The following is an 18,643-nucleotide window of genomic DNA, read 5'->3' on the forward strand; positions in this document are numbered from 1 at the left end:
GTACATAGCATTCCAAAGTGAAAAGGGGTTTTGCTGCCAGGGATGATTTTTTTGAACTCAGGTCAGAGATTTGGTATCAAATAATTCATGGGATGTTTTGGAGAGTCAAACTAAATGCAAGTGTTACTGCCTGCTAGGTTCTGTGTAGTACTAGAGGTTCAGATATGTAAGATAAAATGTGTTAATACTTATGTTTAGGTCATCATTCAGATTCCACTCCCATTCTCTAAAAAACCCAAACCTTGCTACTAGAAGTAATCTTTGCCAACTTTAAAGGACTGAATTCTAGGCTGGGGAAGTGCCTCACTTAAGAAAAATTCCTTTTTGTTTTTTCTTTTGTGCAAGACATGAATAAAGGAGAATATGAAATCAGCTAATAGCATATTCTGAAACCAGGAGTACTATGTCTTATCAGAATGTAATTACTTTTTCTTATGTTCTGAGAGCTGAAAAGTAATTACTGATTAGTAATAAATATCCTGTGGGGAAAATTCCCAAAAAAAGAAAGAAAAAAAGAAGTGTGATGTCTTGTCTTTATTCTGATACAAATAATGAAATGACCAGCCTATGTGTAATATACCCCACCTCATGTTCACTGGACAGCTGAATACATCTGATCAGAGCTTATGATTTTGTTACTACTTTTTTTGCACAAGAGAGAATCAATTTTGAGTTCTGTGAATGTGGGCTATGACCATACAACCTCTCCTGGCTACAGAGGTGATAGCTCCCAACTGCTGTCACTAAGCCTTAGCTCTGCTGCTAGAATTGTCAATATGGACCCTTTGCAATCTGTTCCTCAAAACCAAGTTGTGTTGGCACATGCCATCTTAGGTATAGCTGGACTAGACTGGCCTTGACAACCTTCTCTGTAAATTGTTTCTACCCAGCTTGTTTTATTGCTGCATCTACCAATCTTTGGGTTACACCAGCAGAACTGTTTGCTACTTGGCACTTTTGTATGCTTGTGTTGTTAATAGCTCTCTTAATTGGGTCTGAAGGAGGAGGTTCTATGCTTAAAGGCTCATCTCCATGAACACAAAGGAGAGCAGAGGAACCCCAATAACCTAAGCACAGGAACCCAGCATCCTGACCCCGCTACTCCCAGGTGTCAGGGGAGAGCATTCAACCCATTGCCAATGGGAGTATCTCTCTGGATCGCTTTCCAGACTGAGGGGGTTACTGCCTACAGGGATATAGGACTCATTATGGGTTGCTGGGTAAGAGCATCTTCATTTTGTACAGGATTTATTATGGAACATTTAGGGGCTCTAGGGGCCTCTGTGTCTGTGGTGCCAACAGTTGGAGAGACAGGAGGGCATGAGATGTCTAAGCGGCAGGATCTGGGGAAGGGGCCATAGGTCACAGAGGACCATGCTTCTGGCATGCCGGCAGCTGAGGGTGTGAATACTGTGTGGGGCATATGTCAATATGTAATTGCTAGCAAACATTGAGCTGGGTTAGCTGGCTGAGAGGATAAGGGGCTGGGGGACAAGCACTGAAGAGGCCAAAAGTGTGGGCTGGACAGTGTGGAGACCAGAGTTGTGTGAAAGCTGGCATACTGGAGGGACCAGGAGGGCCAAGCCAGCTATAGGAGAGACTGTGAGGTTTGAGATTTGGTTATTGGTAGGGCCATAGGTCTAGCCCAGCTACCAGAGACCTGTTTCAGTTGTACAGAGTGACTCAGAGCTGCATTCCCCTAGATCTCTTACTAGGCCTACTGAAAGCAAATAAATGACTCTTTTACCAGATGAAAGCTGAACAGAGTGATAGATAATGAAACTTGTTGTTTTGCTACAATCTGACATGCTCTACAAAGATTACTGAAGGTGATGTGATTGCAAAATAAAGAATAAGACAGCAGCTGTTCCATGTCAAAAGTAGTAAGTTCAGTTTTTCTTTAGTTGTACTGCCTAGGATTGCTTAACAGATCTTCCGGTATCGTAAGAAGAGTGGTTCAAATGTGACCGTCACCTTGAACCTCCATGGAGCAGGTGGGTGGGCCAGGGCTGGAGGCTGCATTCCTTGCCCAGTCTCTCAGCCCAGCTGGGGGCAGCTGGGAGGCATGAGCGGACTGGCAGCACGTGGGGACCCTCTGGAGGACCTCCTGGCTGAGCCGGCATCATGACACCCCCAGGGCCAGGCAGAGAAGGGCCCCACTTCCTTCCCTCCTCCATTCCACACAGATGAGTAGGCTGCGGGGAGCCAGGCTTGAGGCTGCCAGGGCTTTCACAAGGCCTCGCTAACTGGGTGGCCGGAGGGGCTCCGGGGGAGATGAGGAGCCAGGGTGCCGTGCCCTGCTCTGCCCTGCTCTGCTCCGTGCACCAGCAGTGGGCTGACTTCCAAGCGGAGGCTCTTCTCTGTTGGGTTTAGGGCCTTCTCTGGGAGCTCTCTCTTCCCTTTGACCAGCTCTCATGCTGGAGGGCAGTGGGGCAAAGTGGCTGCTGCCCAAGGTGGGCAGGTGAAGCGTGCTGGCTGAGGGCCCCGCAGGGGAGCCGCCAAAGAGCCGCTCTCCGCGGGGCGAGGAGCGGGCTGCGCTTGCGAGTGCAGGGGGTGCCAGCGAGGGGCCGCGCAAGTGAAGGAGCGGGAGGGACGAGGCTTCCGGGGAGCGGCAGCGTCGGAAGGGGGAGCAGCTGCTGCTGGGCACGGGCCAGGGAGCAGGGTGGCCGCAAGATGCAGTGGAAGACCCAGGGCACTGGTGCCAAAGGGCGGGAGATGCTGGCACCGGGAGGCCAGGCGGCCATGGTGGCCAGGCTGTGGCCTTTGCCTTGCTGTTGTCGCCGCACCTGGGTGGAGGGAGGCTGCGGTGCCGCATGTGGCCGGAGGTAGCTGGTGTTGGGCCTGCTGGGGGCGGCAGACAGCGTTTCCCCCGTTGCCGGTGGAGCCCCATGTGCTTGGGAGGTGCTGGGAGCTCTGCAGCTGCCTCCGGAGGCACCGAGAGGGAACTGTGGCCTGGGTGCGGGAGGGAGCCGAGGGAGCTGCGAGCTGGCCATGGGACCCTCCACTGTCGAGCCCTGCTGCTGGGAGGGAAGGAAGGGGCCTCGCAGAGCTCTCACCTGGGAGCCTGCTGCTGCATCCCTCAGGGACAGGCAGGAGCCCTGAGCCGGGCGGGAGCCCCCCGCGCTCCCCGGCTCCGGCCGCCATGGACCGGTCTGTGCTGGGCATCTGTTCCCCTGTGTGCCGCGGGTCTGGGTCGGCAGCCCCCCGAGTGCAGCACTGGGCGTCCTTGTGGGAGGGCACTGGGCTCTGGAGAGGTGCCCCCCGCACCACACCAGCAGCCCTTCCGCCCCGCGAGGAAGAGCCGCCCCGTCCTCACAGCCGCGTGTGTTGCCCCCGGCCTGCTGTGTCCGCGGGCAGCGGAGAAGAGCAGGAGGTGCTAGAGCAGCTCTGCCACACAGCAGGCAGCGCCCGTGGGTGAGGGAGGCCACCAGAGCTGCCGACCATCCCCGGGCAGCTCCCCGGCATGCGTGAGCACCTGGCTGCCTCTACAGGAGCCCGGCAGGGCTGGGCACGCAGAGATGGCTCCTTTGGAGCGGTGGCTCCTTCCTCGGGCTTGTCTGCTGGGCATGGCTGGGCAGTGCAGAGAGAGGCTTTTGGGGAGAGCTGGCCCTGAGCCCCCGCTCACGCCTGCTTGCCTCCCCTGCGGGGTGGAGCTGCTGAGGTGGAGGCCAAAGCTGAGGACAGCCAAGGTGTCCCCCAGGCCAGCAGCAGATGCTCTGCAGCCTGCTGCTGGAGGAGGCTGTTGTGGGGTGGGGGGCAGAGTGGAGAGCGCAGCTGCCAGGGAGTCCTCCTCGGGCGAGCACACAAGGCATGGGGCCGTCCGGGCACTGAGGAAGCAGCAGCCTGCTGAGCCTTGGAGCTGGTGGCAGCAGCCTGGGGCTGCTTTGCCCGCACATGGAGGTGCCAGGAGGCCAGGGGCACCCTGACAGCACGGGTGTCTCCTGCCCTGGCAAGGGGGCCCCAGGCTGCCCCCAGCTCAGGGCAGCAGCTGGCGCATCACCCTGCGGGCTCTGGCAGCACCTCTGTCCTGCACTCTGCTGCCTCCCCTGGAGAGGGGAGAGCAGCTGCCTGGCTGGCAAGGGATCACAGGTGGTGCTGGTGACCCACACAGTGACCACTTCATTTTACATGGCCAGAGACAGCTGCTCCCTGTGCAGCTGGGCCAGCTGGGAGAGTGAGAGCTGTTCAGGGACTGCAGCTCCCTGTCCTGGGAGGACATGGCAGAGCCGGACCAAAGCCACTCCTCCAGCCGCATCCTGGACGTGGAGAGCAGGAGCACCTCTGAGTCCTCCAGGGGCACAAAGGACCCTGTTGTGAGCCACACTGCCACCGCTGGCAGCTCAAGCCCAGAGGCTGGCAGGGAGAGAGGCTCCCGCCTCCCTGAGGATGGAAAAGAGCAGGGGCATCAGCCCTGCTAAGGTGCTGGCAGGGAGCAAAGATGCCCACGCGGGGAGGATGCAGAAAAAGAAAGAGGATCATCACCTCCCCTCCAGCTCGGCCAGTGGTGCTGGTGGTGAGCAAAGATCCCTGTCCACTGAAGAAACCAACTAGTGATGTTTGTCTGCGGCTCCAGCTCTGTCTTTGACACGGGCAGTGAGGAAAAACTCCCTGGGCAGCTGGACACAGCAAGAGCAGCATCGAGCGCTGTGGCTGCGTCTCGCCTGTGACAGGCAGGCGTTGCCACGAGTTACAGCGGAGCAGTTAGGGCCACCCTTGGCTGCAGCCCCCACAAGCTGGTGGAATTGAGCATCGTGCAAGGAGGCAGCAAGGCAAAAAGCAGATGGCAGCCCTGGCTTTCACATGAGGAGGCTTTAGCCTCTTCCAAGACCTGCTTGGCAGAATGCTGTGGGGTAGCCTTCCTGGAGGGAAGAGGGTTCCAGAGAGCTGGCTGATGCTCAAGGATCACCTCCTTCAAGCTCAAGAGGGGCCCAGCCCAACAAGCACGAAAGCAAGGAATGAGGCCTGCAGGGAGGAGCAAGGAGCTCCTGCCTCAACTCAGACTGAAGAAGGCTGCTACCCTTGAGGGGAGCTCCTGACTGAGCCAGTGTCATGACACCACTGCAGGGCTGGAGAGCTGTGCAAGAATCTGTATATTGTGTTGTTTACATTCCAGTGTTTACATTTATCTTTCAGTGTGTATACTAGGTTGTTTACATTTGCGTTCAAATGTTCACATAGAGCTGTTTACATTTTGCACATTTTGGATTAGCCTCCATTATTAATGCAGCAGTGCATAGAATTAAATAGGAAGATGTTTCTTACATTTTCACTTACGTTTACCTTTCAATGTCTATACTGGATTCTTTATGTTAACAGTTCAACATTTATGTTTATGAGCCTATTTTACATTTGTTTATGTTTACATTCCAATATTTTTTTATTTCAATGCTGACATTGTGGTGTTTCTGTTTACATTGCAGTATTTACATTGCATTATTTACATTTAGATTCCACTTGGTGTTTACAGCCAAATGTTTACATTAAATTGCTTGTTTACATTCCAATGTGTATGTTTGCATTGTGTTGTTTATGTTATGGACTAATGTTTACATTGGGTTGTGTTCCAATATTTATGTTACATTCAGCTGTTTTCATTCCAATGTTTACACTGGTTTTCTGTGTTTATGCTCCGATGTTAATGATCCAATGTTTACATTTGGTTGTTTATGTTCTCACTGCAATATTTATGTTATGATCTGATATTTATCGTTCGATGTTTACCTTTACTTTTTATGTTTATGTTGCAAAGTTTATGTTAATGTTTCAGTGTTCCACTGGTTGTTTACATTTATATTCGATGATTTATGTTTGTTTCAATGTTTGTTTTTATTTTCAGATTTTATGTGTATGTTTCAATGTTTACATTAGGTTGCTTACATGTGAGCAATGTTTACATCAGATTGCTTATGTTTACTTTTCACTATTTACATTAGGTTGTTTTTGTTTACATTCCAACGTTTATATTTTTGTTCCAATGCTTACACTTGGCTGTTTACACTTGAATTTTTATGTTTCAATGTTTAAATTGTTTTGTTTGCATTTACATTCCAGTGTTAATTCTTACCTGCCAGTGTTTATATTGAGTTATTATTTTTACGTACAAACATTTCTGTTTATGTCCCAATGTTTACCATTAGTTGTTTACATTTAAATGTTTGCTTGCTTACATTACATTGGGTTGTGTTTACCTTTCAATGTTTACATTTACAGTTCGATGCTTGCAGTGAGTTGTTTATATGTATCATTCATATGTATCAGTCTATACTCCAGTGTTTACGTCTCAGTGTTTACACTGGGTTGTTTGTATTTACATTCCAATATTTATATTTGGTTACTTATGTTTACATTTCAGTATTTACATTGGATTGTCTACATTTATGGTCCAATATTTATGTTTATGTATCAGTATCTACATCTGGTTGTGTGTTTATGTTCCAGTATTTACATTTGATCACATATGTTTACGTTCCAACATTTACATTTGCATTCCAATGTTTACACTGGGTTGTTTACATTTTGCAGATCTGAGGTTAACCTCCATTATTAATGCAGCAGTGCAGCGAGTTAGATAGGAAGCTGAAGAAATGAACCAAGGCTAAACAGAAGACTACTCAAAGTCAAGTTTCTTTTCCAGGTTCTGCCAGACCCCTGAAGACCCCGATTTGATATTTTGCTTCTTTTGCTGTTCAGTCATGAGGAAAGGTGCAGCCTGTATTTCACGTATGGATCTGAGAGCAGGAGACCTAACTGATACTGATTTGAGTGGTCAGTGGTGAAAGCTTGGAACAGAAAGTGACAGCAGTTTGTCTATAGGTCCTGTTTGGATGGGACTACGTCCATGCGTGGTTACCACAACTGTAGCTACACACAGAAAAAAATTAGCTCAGAATATTGTGTGTACTTCTGGAGTAAAACAGAGCATATCCTGGCATCCTTGTATTTTTATCACTAAAAAAAAAAAAAAAAAAAAAAAAAAAAGTCATGACACATATGTGGTACATAAGGTTGGACTGGCATTTCCAGAGGCTAAGCATTAAAAAAAAAAAAAAAAAAGAAAAAAGAAAAAAGAAAGAAAAAAAAGTGGGGGAAGCTATAAACCAAGATCTTCTGCAAAATATTGACCTTTGGATCTTATCTTCTCATCGGGCAGAAGAATACTATCTCCCACTTCTGAATAGAAAAATTTTGATTTTTCCTTCCTTTCCTTTCCCTAAAGGTCTTGCTTCATTAGCATTTTTTGGTTTTTGTTTTTTGTTTGTTGGTTTGTTTTGGTTTTACTGCTTCAGTAACCATTATGTTCACAGATAAAAGAGGAGCTTTCTTAGGCAGTCAGGCTACATACACTGTACAGCCCACATCGGGAAAGGAAGGTTAGCTGAGGACACAACTCTTTCAGACTTTTTCGTCACAAGGCAATTTTAGAGCACTTTCTTGAGCATGGGTACACAGAGCATTGCTTCCCCTCACTTGACAGCTGGACCAGGCACAATGCTGCTCGCTGTGAGCTGTTCTGATGGTACGCAGTAGTAGTTATAGCTGCTTGTAGTTGCTAACCCAGTACTGCCACATTTGTAACACATCACTGTGCCTGGGCTACTGTCGGATTACTCATCATCCACTACTCAAGCATTCTGGTAGGACATATCTCATGGTATCAGGAAAATAATACTCACTTTTAAATAGCACACCCTTAAAACAGAAAAATGTTCCTTGTAGCAAATGACTTTCCTTGCAAATATAAAACATTTTCAACACCATTCAGAAAATATCAGAGAAGTAGGTCAGGCTTTTGAGACTGATGGCCAATATCTGGTTTATATCACTATGTATAAAGAAACTGTTTAACCTCTGATAGATCTCGTTTGGTGTATCACTGCACATTTTGAGAACTCTACCATATAGTATGAAGATCACGCAGATGTTCAGCTTTACTTCTTTTTTTTAAATAGAAAAGGAAATGATAAAAAAGAAATCTATTCTGCTCACAGCCAGAGAACTAGTTGTCTGGAGAGTATTTTGATGTAATTTATATATATATTAGCAATTTGCTTAATCTCTGAACTTTAAAATAATTGCTGGTAACAATATTTAATAGCAAATATCATTTACTTCAAGAAATCGAGTAACTGATGTAGTAACACATTTATTGATCACTTTACCAACTAAGGATATAGATTTATACAATCAGTCAACAGCAGTAACATACTTTATGAGAAGCTATGTTTTAAAAAATGATGTTTACAATATGAATTTCACTACAGCTTTTCAAGCCAAGCTTGTATAGTGCTAATCAGACAACTGCTGTTCTCTATACATCAAGAATAATGTAGACGAAATAGCTTTTCCATTGTTAATGTGGTTTTAGAATTTAACAAGACAACTTTAAAAGGTTTAAAACATCCATAATATTGTCATTACTTTAACATTCACACTGATAAAGTGAAACATTTAATACTTTCTAGCATTAATAAACAGTGTAAAAATATATTGCATATATATATATATATATATATATATAAATTTGTTTCCTTTTCCTGAAAAAACCTAGTACAAACTAGTAGTATATGATCCCCTTTCAAGTTTCTTTTATTTATTTTAAAGATTGAATAGTAGTAGTTTTAAATTAACAGAAACAAAGATACGGGAATAGGGACTCCCTGTCATGCTCCCCCATAACCTCTGCCATGGTAACCAAGCACATTAATCCCCTGGCAATGGTGGTTCCGTTTTTGCTAAAGCCAGTTAATATTTTAGCACTGACTGCAGTGGGGAAAGGATTTTGTCTAGTGCGCTTTGCACTGGACAATGTCCAAACCCCTTCATCAGGTGTTTAAAAATCTTTGCTTAAAAGGTATTTAGCTATTAGAGTTAAGATTAAGGAGTGCTATGCTCAAGTTGTTCATTCACAATAATGACCAAAAAAGAAAAAAGTAAACTTGTAAGGTTAAATGATCTCACAAAGGTTTTGACCGTGTTGAAAATTTCACAGTGAACACAGTACGCTAGTACAGCTGAATGTTAATGTTTGCAATATGTCTGCAATTATAAATATTGCAGATAATTATTAGCACACAGCAGCTTCCTGGTTTTCTAGACCAAGATGAAAAACAAATCAAATAAGAACAAGAAATAGTAAGATTCACTAAAGCTCTTTATCATGCTGTACAGTGCTCCAAGGAAGACTATATGTCAAGACCTGTATCACATACAATTATTTAACAGTTACATTTTTATTAGTGGTTGAGATAACCAAAGACAAAGCAATTTTGCCTCCACACTTCATGACCAGGTCCTGATGGCATGCACATACTTGGATGTGCAAATAACAGACCAAAACATCTAAGTCAAATTAGAAGAGCATGTTGGTCAGCACGGACAGATGAACAATCTAGTAAAGGAATAAAGCATAATGTGGATAAATAAATGGTTTATGACTGAAGAAAACCAACCTAGAACATTCAAAAAATGTTCTGCTATATAAATATATATTTTTCCTGCAATATTTAAATCTGTGATACTTAAAATCTTGCTAAGAATAAACTTCAATCTACTTATCCAATATTGATTATTTCTCTGATTTTCTCTGATTTGTAAAGACAAATTACTTTGTATTATAAGCATTACACAAAAAATATCTTCCCTGCTGCAGTAGTCTGCCAAAGCTGATATATGCTGAGCCCAGCACAGAGCTAAACACAAACACACTCTTTTGTTGCATCCTATAACTTGTTTTTGGCTATGACCTTGTCATTTCATGCAATACAGTGCTAGCAAAAGTAGTGTGTCAACAGGTTTTACACGTGACATTAGAAGTTAACTGCCCTTACACAAAGCCTTGGTAAAGACCGAGGCCATACTTAGCATGAGTATTACAGAAATACAGCATTTCACAACCACATTAATATAACTCTATTGAACAGAGCCCAAGCTGCATATTTCACATTATATAATTTGTTTAAAAAGCACTTGAGCAAGTACAAACATACAGAAACTCAACTGATGTAAACTGGAACTTAAAATAATGCACCACTGTGGGGATATAGATTGCAATTCTTCCTTTTTTTTTTTTTCTTCGTTTTGTTAATAATCCATAACATAGCTCCTGATTAAAATGTAAAGATGGATGAAGTATATGAGCATATGTAAGGGCTATATTTTTTAATTAACTTGGACACAACTTTATTCAAGTTTGTGACCTATTCTGAAAAAAGTATAAAGTAACTGGAAAAGTCTTGTAAAGGGAAAGCTGCAGGTAAGTGAGGGTTATCTTTAAGACCTTTAAAAATGCTTTGAGGAATTCAAGCTTACAACAAAACCAACTTCCTTCAAGTGCCATAAATTTTACAGTGATTCAAAAAAGAGATGTGTGAATACATTTGAAAATGAATTAACTGGTTGATAAGCTACAATGGAATGCTTAACAATTTTCTAAGTCAGTTTAGTCAATTGGGAACTTCAATATCAATTTACAAATCTAATCTAAGAAAAAAAAGTCTCTTTTGTAGTTTCGTCACTCATATTTATACTTGCCCCAGAATAGAGTGTGTATGTTTGAGTGTTTGTTCACAAAAGACAAAGGGATGGTCTTTTTATTAATCATTTCATTATTGCAAATGTCTTTCAAGGATGCAAAGTCAATATACTGCTCTTTTCTTTTATTTGTTGTCAAGATTGCTCTGTTATAGCCAAAGTCTACTCAGAGCGAATGATCGGTAACTAGTTTGAATGAAACAAGGCAATCCAAACTTTTTCTGAAAACAAAAAAAACACAGTCATGTCTTTAACTTCTTTTGAAAACCACCACCAAATTATGGATTACAAGCAATACAGTTAAGGTAATATACCAAAAAACATGAAAAAATATCAAGTATATTACAGTTATTTATCTCTGCAAAAACAAATTGCTTGGCTAATTAAGATTTGGAGGTTAAATCTGCTCTATCCTTCAGCATCCTGAAGCCCCATTCTTACCTAGGACATCTTCCAAAGCACTGCTTTTGAGGTTTAATGAACAAGCGTGAATGCAACTCAAGGTCTCTAACTAGTTTTAGGATTCTGAAGACTTAAAAAGAACATCCCAGTCCATTTTTTCATGCTCCTTATACTTGGTCAAGAGGGCAGCTGCGTGTACAAAATGAGCAACTGAAGGTCTAAATGCTATTTTAGGGGCAAACACTTCAAACATTGGCATTCCAGATTGTAGGCATTTCACATAAGTCTGATATTTCTCATTATGCTTCAGGTATTTCATTTTATCAATAAAGGTTTATACCAGACCCAAGGCCATAGGCATTGTAGAACACAAAGACTCTCTTTCTGTTCATCCTCCATGTACCATGACTTTGTACTTACCTGACTGATGATGAACTGTGTGTGTAACTGTCAACTTGGTTCACAAAGTTCGGCAAAGAAGTAGATAAGGCCCCCAGAGGGCATAATTTTAAATAGTCTCCTGAGAGCACTCTGAGGAGCTGTTACTTTCTCCCTGGCAGTTCTGCTTCCTCACTAGGGAGGAACTCTTCTTGCCATAACAAATATGTATTAGAATCACTGAAGGGCACAATCAGATGCTTCCCTCCAAAAAAACAGGTACAAGGTAGATGTTTGCGTAGAAACACAAAAGCTCCTTAGAGCTCTACCATCACGTTATGGAGGGATTATGGCAACATCCTAGCTGGCCAAGCTGAACAGCTCTAGCTACATCAGGACCAGCGTTTGGTCCTGTAAGATTCAAGGTTTGGATCAGCACTTATATGTTTTAAACATTTAGCTGGATCCAAAGTGTACATACATACTTACACGCACATACACATACCTATACACATCTTGTGTATTATATTACTTATTAACAATTAATAGAAAAGGTAAGCACACAGTATTCACACTACAAACAATATACACAAAGGTGTAGCTATTTTGGCACTCACTCAAGGCTAACAGTCATTTTAGAGGGCAGGTACTAGTAGTGCAATGCATTACTTTTTCTCCACTATCAAAATCTGAGTGGTTTGTTTCTTAACCAGTGCAGAGACCTCTTGCTCAGAGGTGCCACAGGCACATGTCCCAGAATACATGCATCACATCACTGTAAGGCAGGGTTTGGCTTTTCAACAGCTGATCTTTATCATACAGGCAGGCATGAAGAATGAAACCATCCTATAACTACAGCAAGCCTTGAGGAAAGAGCACTAAGTTTTCAGCTGGGTTTGGAGAAATATACACAATGGTTTTCTCTACAGATAGTTATAGACGGCTGTGATATCTATCACTTGCAAGTCAAACCCACAGAAATAATTTACCTTCTAGTTTCTGGGTTTTGTACAAAATTCTAGCTGCCATAAATACTGTATCAATTGACTCAACAGAGGGGAAATATGCATAACTGAATGGTTAATTCATTAAGAAAGTTTTCTGTAATGCCAAAAAGCTGCTAGAGGATTTTTTAGTTTAGGTAAGGTCAGTAAAATACATGGAAAATACATACTTTAATCCAAAATATCTTCAAAGGAGAATTTGTTTGCTGATGAAACACACAAGCTGTGACATGTGAGTTGTTTGGAAATCTTCCCTCCCTTTCCCCAAAGTAAAAGGTAAAAAAGATATTTGTATTATTGATAAGAAATCTTGTGGTTTAAAAAACAGTGGCTTGGTCTTGGCCAGACTGCCCAAAGTTCAACATTGCCTTTGTTTGTTCTTCCAAATATTTGATTAAAATTAATGACAGTTGTTCACATAGAAATGTTGAAACAATGTATTTTCTGTCTGTCTTCAGTAAGGTCATTATGATAGCTTCAATAACCATAAAAAATAGGATAATACTTTTTGTTACTGATATTTCCAGGCAGATATGATTGTTGGGAAAATCTCAACAAATAACTGAAGTACAGAGAATGATTACAGGGAGTTAGTAAACAAGCACTAATAAGAAAGCCCATTTGACTTCAGCATATTTTATTTAAAATTTACATATCACTTTTTTAAAAACTGGGGTTATTCCTTTGTCTCATTCAGCATTTTTATTTTTTGTCTTCATCCTGCAAAGGCTTGATAGTCATAGATCGTGCACAAGGCTAAGCCTCTGCAGAGATGAAGGTAAGACTGGGTTTTGTTCAAGTCTTTAAGGGTTTAATTTTAAGTAAACTGTGTAATTTGAGTTTGTTCTTAAAGGTAGTTATTGCTGTCAGCCACCTGAACTATCTGATTACATTTGCCTCAGTCTGATGCATGTTCAACTGTAAGTGAAAGCAAAGACATGAGGAAAAACAGTTTTTTAAAAAAAGATGTCTCATGAAAGAGTACTGGGTAGTATAAAATGCTGAAAATCCAATTGGATGGTTAGATGAAATGAGCTTAGATGCCCAGGAAATGGATACAATCATAAACTCTTTATGGGGAGATGTCCTTACTTGGGACATGCCATTAAGGTACAGTCTAGAGCAATGGTGCATGAGAAGAGCATATCCTTTATAATGTTTCAGAAGGCAAAACTGGTCTCCTCCTGTGCATCCTCAGCTACACCCTTCTCATTGTCTCTGAGGGACCAGCAGGGCTTGCTGTCCTCAGAGTACAGGAAATTGCAGACGAACAAAACAACAAAATGATGATTGCACCACTTTGTGTAGTTCTCCCATAGACCTGAAACGTTAAGTATGGCTAACATTTAAGATAATACTTAGGATTTTAACTTCACTCAGATATTAATAGGAAAGTAGGAGCTTACACTGGTGTCTGAAGCCTTAATACATGGCTGCATGTGGTGCTTTCATTTCATAGCACAAATCCTCCAAGTCAAATGTAGTAAAAAGGAAAAAATCTTTCCAAAGTACTGTCTTTCTAGCCAGAACTTTCTTTCTTCACTCTCATATCAGAATGATTTCTTTTCGTGCCTCCATTTAATTGAGTTTTAAAACTTTCTAACTGAAGAAAAGAAGAAACAAGTAAGTGTGTTCCTCACAATAAAATTCTGCTATCTAAAGCAGCTTCTCGGGTCTTGATCCAGTGCTTACTGTGTTATTGAAAACCCTTTTCATCAATCAGGTCCATTCAAAGTGCTTTGGTTCTAGCAAGGATTTCAGGTTGTCCAAATACAATCTGGCAGAACTCCAGCTAGTGCCATCAGCCTCTTTGTGTTAGCTTGGATCAGTTTGCATTCCCAGCTCCATTGCATGCCTTCTATCTTATGAGTAAGCTGGTCTCTCTCACACCCTGCACTAGCCACCTGAAAAGTAGTTAAACTTTAAAACCTTCCTCCTGTGTGTGTGTGACGCCTCCCATGTAGCAACAGAGACGCTCAGTATTTGGGTATGTCAGAAAGCCTGTCACTTGTGCACCTCGGCTTAAGTATCACATGATGTGCCAACCAAAGCAGCTGGATAGCAACAAACAGCAAGGTGAACATGGTGTTGAAAGAGCTCTGCAGGATACAGGACTTAGCCCTTCATTTGGGTTTCACACAAATCTTTTTCAAATACCAGTGAGCTATAAGTCAAGTCTTAAAGTCAATGGGAAGAACAGAAACATTAGCTTTGCCTTTAACTTAAGGATTTGTCAGTGATTAGAAGCTTAGTCTTTTTATTCATAGAAAGCAGGACCATCCTGGAGCCCTTTCCAGGTGCCCAGGCATCTGGGAAATAGCAAAAAGGAGCAGGCTCTCTATAGCCAGACAGTTCTTTTCCCTTCCACCACCAAGCTGGAATAATTCAGCCATTCCTTGCATTACAGTGTGCTATTTTCTGCATCTGAAAGTGTGACAGGTCACCAGTGCAACACAGAAATGGATATCTTTCCTTCCTTGCAAATTTTTCTTCAAGAACAACAGGTAACTCATGGAAAGGCTTGACAAATCTGAAAGCTGCTCACCCTGAGCATCCTCACATATATCAAAAACCTTCCCAGGTAACCAGAGCAACCCATGGGAAAAAAACAGTCATTTAAATCCTTATAAGAACATGTGCTGAGTTTTGGCAAACTTCCCTTCCCCCTCAAAACAAAAACCAAAACAAATTATAAACAAACAAAAAATCTCCAAGTCCATGAGGAAGTCCTTGTCTTTGTTTATTATTGTTGTTTTGGTTTCAGGCTGATCTATGGGCTTGCAGGGTCATTGGAGACAAAGTTAAAAGAAAGGCTACCATTCAATGGCAGTGAAACAAAACATGAACTGTTCAAGCCTGTTCTCCACCTCTGGACACAAGCCAGATATAAGCTGCTGACCTGCACTGCACATGACAGCACACGCAGCTCACCAAACACTGATTTTGTGCACTCTAAGTGTGAGGCTGATATGGGCAGGGGGAGAGCACCAAAGTTATTAACCTTTATCCAGAGCTGACCATTAAAATCAGCGCATGAGCTTGTTTTGAAAGAAAGTAAAGCAGAACTGCTGATAGCCGTTTTTAAATACTCCAATCCTATCTTTCATAATTTTATGGAAGCAGAGTAATACATTGGGGTGCTTGTTCTGCTCTCTTAAAAACTTGGATCAGCTTTTTCTTTCCTTTTTAACTAAAAATGAGTGATTTTTATTCCTATTAGCCTGGCATTCTGCACCCCATGCAGGTCATGCTGAGCTGCCTTTACCTTAACTCTGTGGAGCTGCTTCTCCTCTTACAGCAGTGGAGAGCCATTTCCATCAATACTCTGGAGTAATTCCAATTAGTCTGGAGTCAGACAGCCTAAGGGAAAGGAGAATCAAGTCCCTTGGCTTCAGAAGAAACTTCCAGGCCATGTAGTCCAGATTTAGTTGTATGATTTTGGGGGCAAGTCACAACTAATTACATAGATATTAATTTTAAGTGTCCTTATTCCAAGGAGCCATAAACTTTCCTTACATCTACTATACGTTAAAGGGAATATGTGCCAATGTATGTGCATAAGTGTGCATAAGGACATTCTTCTAACAATAGCAATCTGACTAGCAGTGTTTAGTCATAATTAATATTTTAAAGCATTATCTTAATGCCCCCTTCATTTCAAATGTGAAGCAGTGCAAACTTGAAAACAGACTAAAAAAGGTTTTATAGACTTTCTTAGGTATGTCTTGTTCTTTGTCTCCCAAGTTAGTACATTAGCTCCACCTAATTCAGCCAGTCAGAACCATGCTCCAGTACACACAGTAACTAGCAAGAAGTATAGACAGGAGGGAAATACGGGCTGGTATTTTCCACATTTTTCTGCTGACATAAATACATTAGAACCTAAATTGTCTCAGAAGCAGCTTTTTTTTTCAGTTGTTCATAAATGGTACATGAAATGTACAGGCTAGCACCTGTATATTACAACCACTTACTCCCCAATAGTACATTGTTGAATCTTCTAGGGGAGTGCCAGATTCCCTGTAAGACGTTGAAAAAAAACCCCAAACAGTAGTCAAATCAAACACCATAAATAACAGGATGCTCTTCAGAAAGGCTGCTATTGAAAGACCCTCTTCTCAAGAGGTTCTCTTCTACATCTTCAGGGCAACTGAACACTTAGGAATGTTTGAGATCTTCCCCTCAAATTGACAAAGTGTGGTATAACAGCTCTTGGCTTTGGGGTTTTTGCCTAAAGCGCAACAAAATGATGTCTCTTTTTTTGTACTGATACATTTATTTTTGCCAATATACCTATGAGGAATGTAATGAAGTGGCGTTGTGCTGCAAGTAGCTCAGCAGATGTTGAAATCAGTTCCAGTTCCTGACAACAACTTCTTGACAACATAGTCTTAGTATTCACAATAACTGAAACGTGGGATTCATCTACATCATTCTTACAAATATATTCTCTCTCCCCCTCTTTTTTTCCCTCTGTATTGTAAACCCTCAGCCTTACTTGCTTCCTTGCACTTTATGATCATATGTGCCTGCATGCTTATAGCCAGAAACATATCCCGAAGCATCCACCAGATCTTCTCGGCCTGCTTTCCCTTTTCCTTTCCCACTTGGATCAAACCTCTCTTTGTGAGAACCTGTGAATTTTGATGTATCCGTAAGGCGTGATACAGTTGGAGATGAAATGGTTTTCTATTGGAAGAAAGAAAAGACATGAAAAAAGCACATCAGAAAATGACTACTACTAAAAATATAGGTATTTGTACATGCTACTGACAATTTAAATCATTGCTACCGATGGAGAACATGTAAATGTATAATCCGTTCCAGTAAGAAAAAACAAGAAATGCTCGTTTCTTACCATTACATACAATGACAATGATCATTATATAGCCAAGAACAAAATAGTGCAAGTTATGCCAAAAAAGTTTAGAAGAGACTTTCAGTATCAATGATTTCAGATTAATAATCAAGTTCTAACTCTCAAACATGTAAGAAACCACAGGGAATGGACATGTCCAAAACCTCTTAATTCATCCAAGCATAAAAGCTGGGCTCCACCAATACAGAACAAACAAACCAATACATCTAGAATTCCTTGCTTCAAGAGACTGCGATTTGTTCTAAAATCTAGGAGTCACGAGAGAAGTTACAAACTAGCTGGACTGAAAGTTATTTTCAGTGTTAGCAAATCAGCGGTCTGTGAAATGGCAAAGCAAAGACATCCTACAGAGTTTTACTAAGTCATATCCAACTACTCAAAATCAAAGTTTTGCTGTTAGTGAGACAAAGAAAATTTGACTACACAAACAGAATGAAAAAGATATTTCACAGAACAATATAGGAGTACATTAACTTGTATACTTGGACTGGGAGCAGTCTCTTTTATCTTTTTTTTTTTTTTAGTTTATATTTTAAAATCTGAAGAGAAAGGGCACTAAAGGACAAAGAAAGACACAAATAAAAGATTTTGTATCATAGTGGAAATGGTCTTAAGATGTACAAAGATTAGTAAAATTTGGTTATCTTTCTTACATATATCACCCTAGATCAGGGTGTATTTTAGAGACAAAGGTCCGCTGTTCTCCTTGTGGTAAAGCAAATGCTTTGGGAAACTTTTCATTCATCAGAAACCTCATTTCTCCTCTACCTATCCTCATCCCAAATGAGAAATGCTCATTAACCAGATCTAACAAACATTTTCAAAATAGCACTTTGTATAAACAATTGGCTAGTAACTCTTCCATATGACAACATAGCTTGAACATGTTTTAATACAGGACATTAAAAAGTCAGAGACCTTGAAAAGATGCTTCAATCTGCACCAAAAGGAACAACATATTTGGGTTGAATTAGACCAAACCTAGTAATGAGCTATATAATCCACCACAGAAGTCATGCATCTTTAACACCATTTAAATAAAGGCTCTTCTGAAGTGATTTTTCTATCCACATACATAACTACTTTCCAAGACTCTCAGGCTGTAAGCTTCCACTCCTCTCCCTCTGAACAAGCCCAACTCATGCTATCTACAATAAGAAGTTTTGCAATTTTGCCTTCAGGCTGGGTTTTCAGAGGAAAGCAATTCAAAGGTGAGAATTCGGCTATTAGCTGGAGGAATATGACTGTTGGAGCCTTCATTTCTCAAAATAACACTGCTGAAAGACCTTTGGGAACCTTTTGCCCTGCAGTGTTATTTTTCTAGACTGAAAAACAAAAATGAAGATGATGTCTATGAAGTAGTAGTCATTCTTAATAAAAACATGCATTTTTCTTGTCCACTTTGGCTTACTAGCACCTTACAACTAGGAAACATGCAATCACAGGAGAA

The 18,643-nt window shown here is 41.7% G+C and overlaps 1 protein-coding gene across 1 annotated transcript in view; it reads right to left on the reverse strand.

Moving 5' to 3' along the window:
• Nucleotides 1-8,127: 8,127 nt before the first annotated feature.
• TPPP (tubulin polymerization promoting protein) overlaps nt 8,128-18,643 on the reverse strand; it is a 62,961-nt gene continuing 52,445 nt past the window's right edge. The window contains exon 4 of the mRNA XM_062569768.1: nt 8,128-17,003. Coding sequence (XP_062425752.1) covers nt 16,809-17,003 — 195 coding nt within the window. The 3' untranslated portion in view covers nt 8,128-16,808. The remainder of the gene's footprint in view (nt 17,004-18,643) is intronic.

This window comes from Rhea pennata, chromosome 2 (genome assembly GCF_028389875.1).
Source record: "Rhea pennata isolate bPtePen1 chromosome 2, bPtePen1.pri, whole genome shotgun sequence".
In the NCBI taxonomy this organism is placed as follows: domain Eukaryota; kingdom Metazoa; phylum Chordata; class Aves; order Rheiformes; family Rheidae; genus Rhea; species Rhea pennata.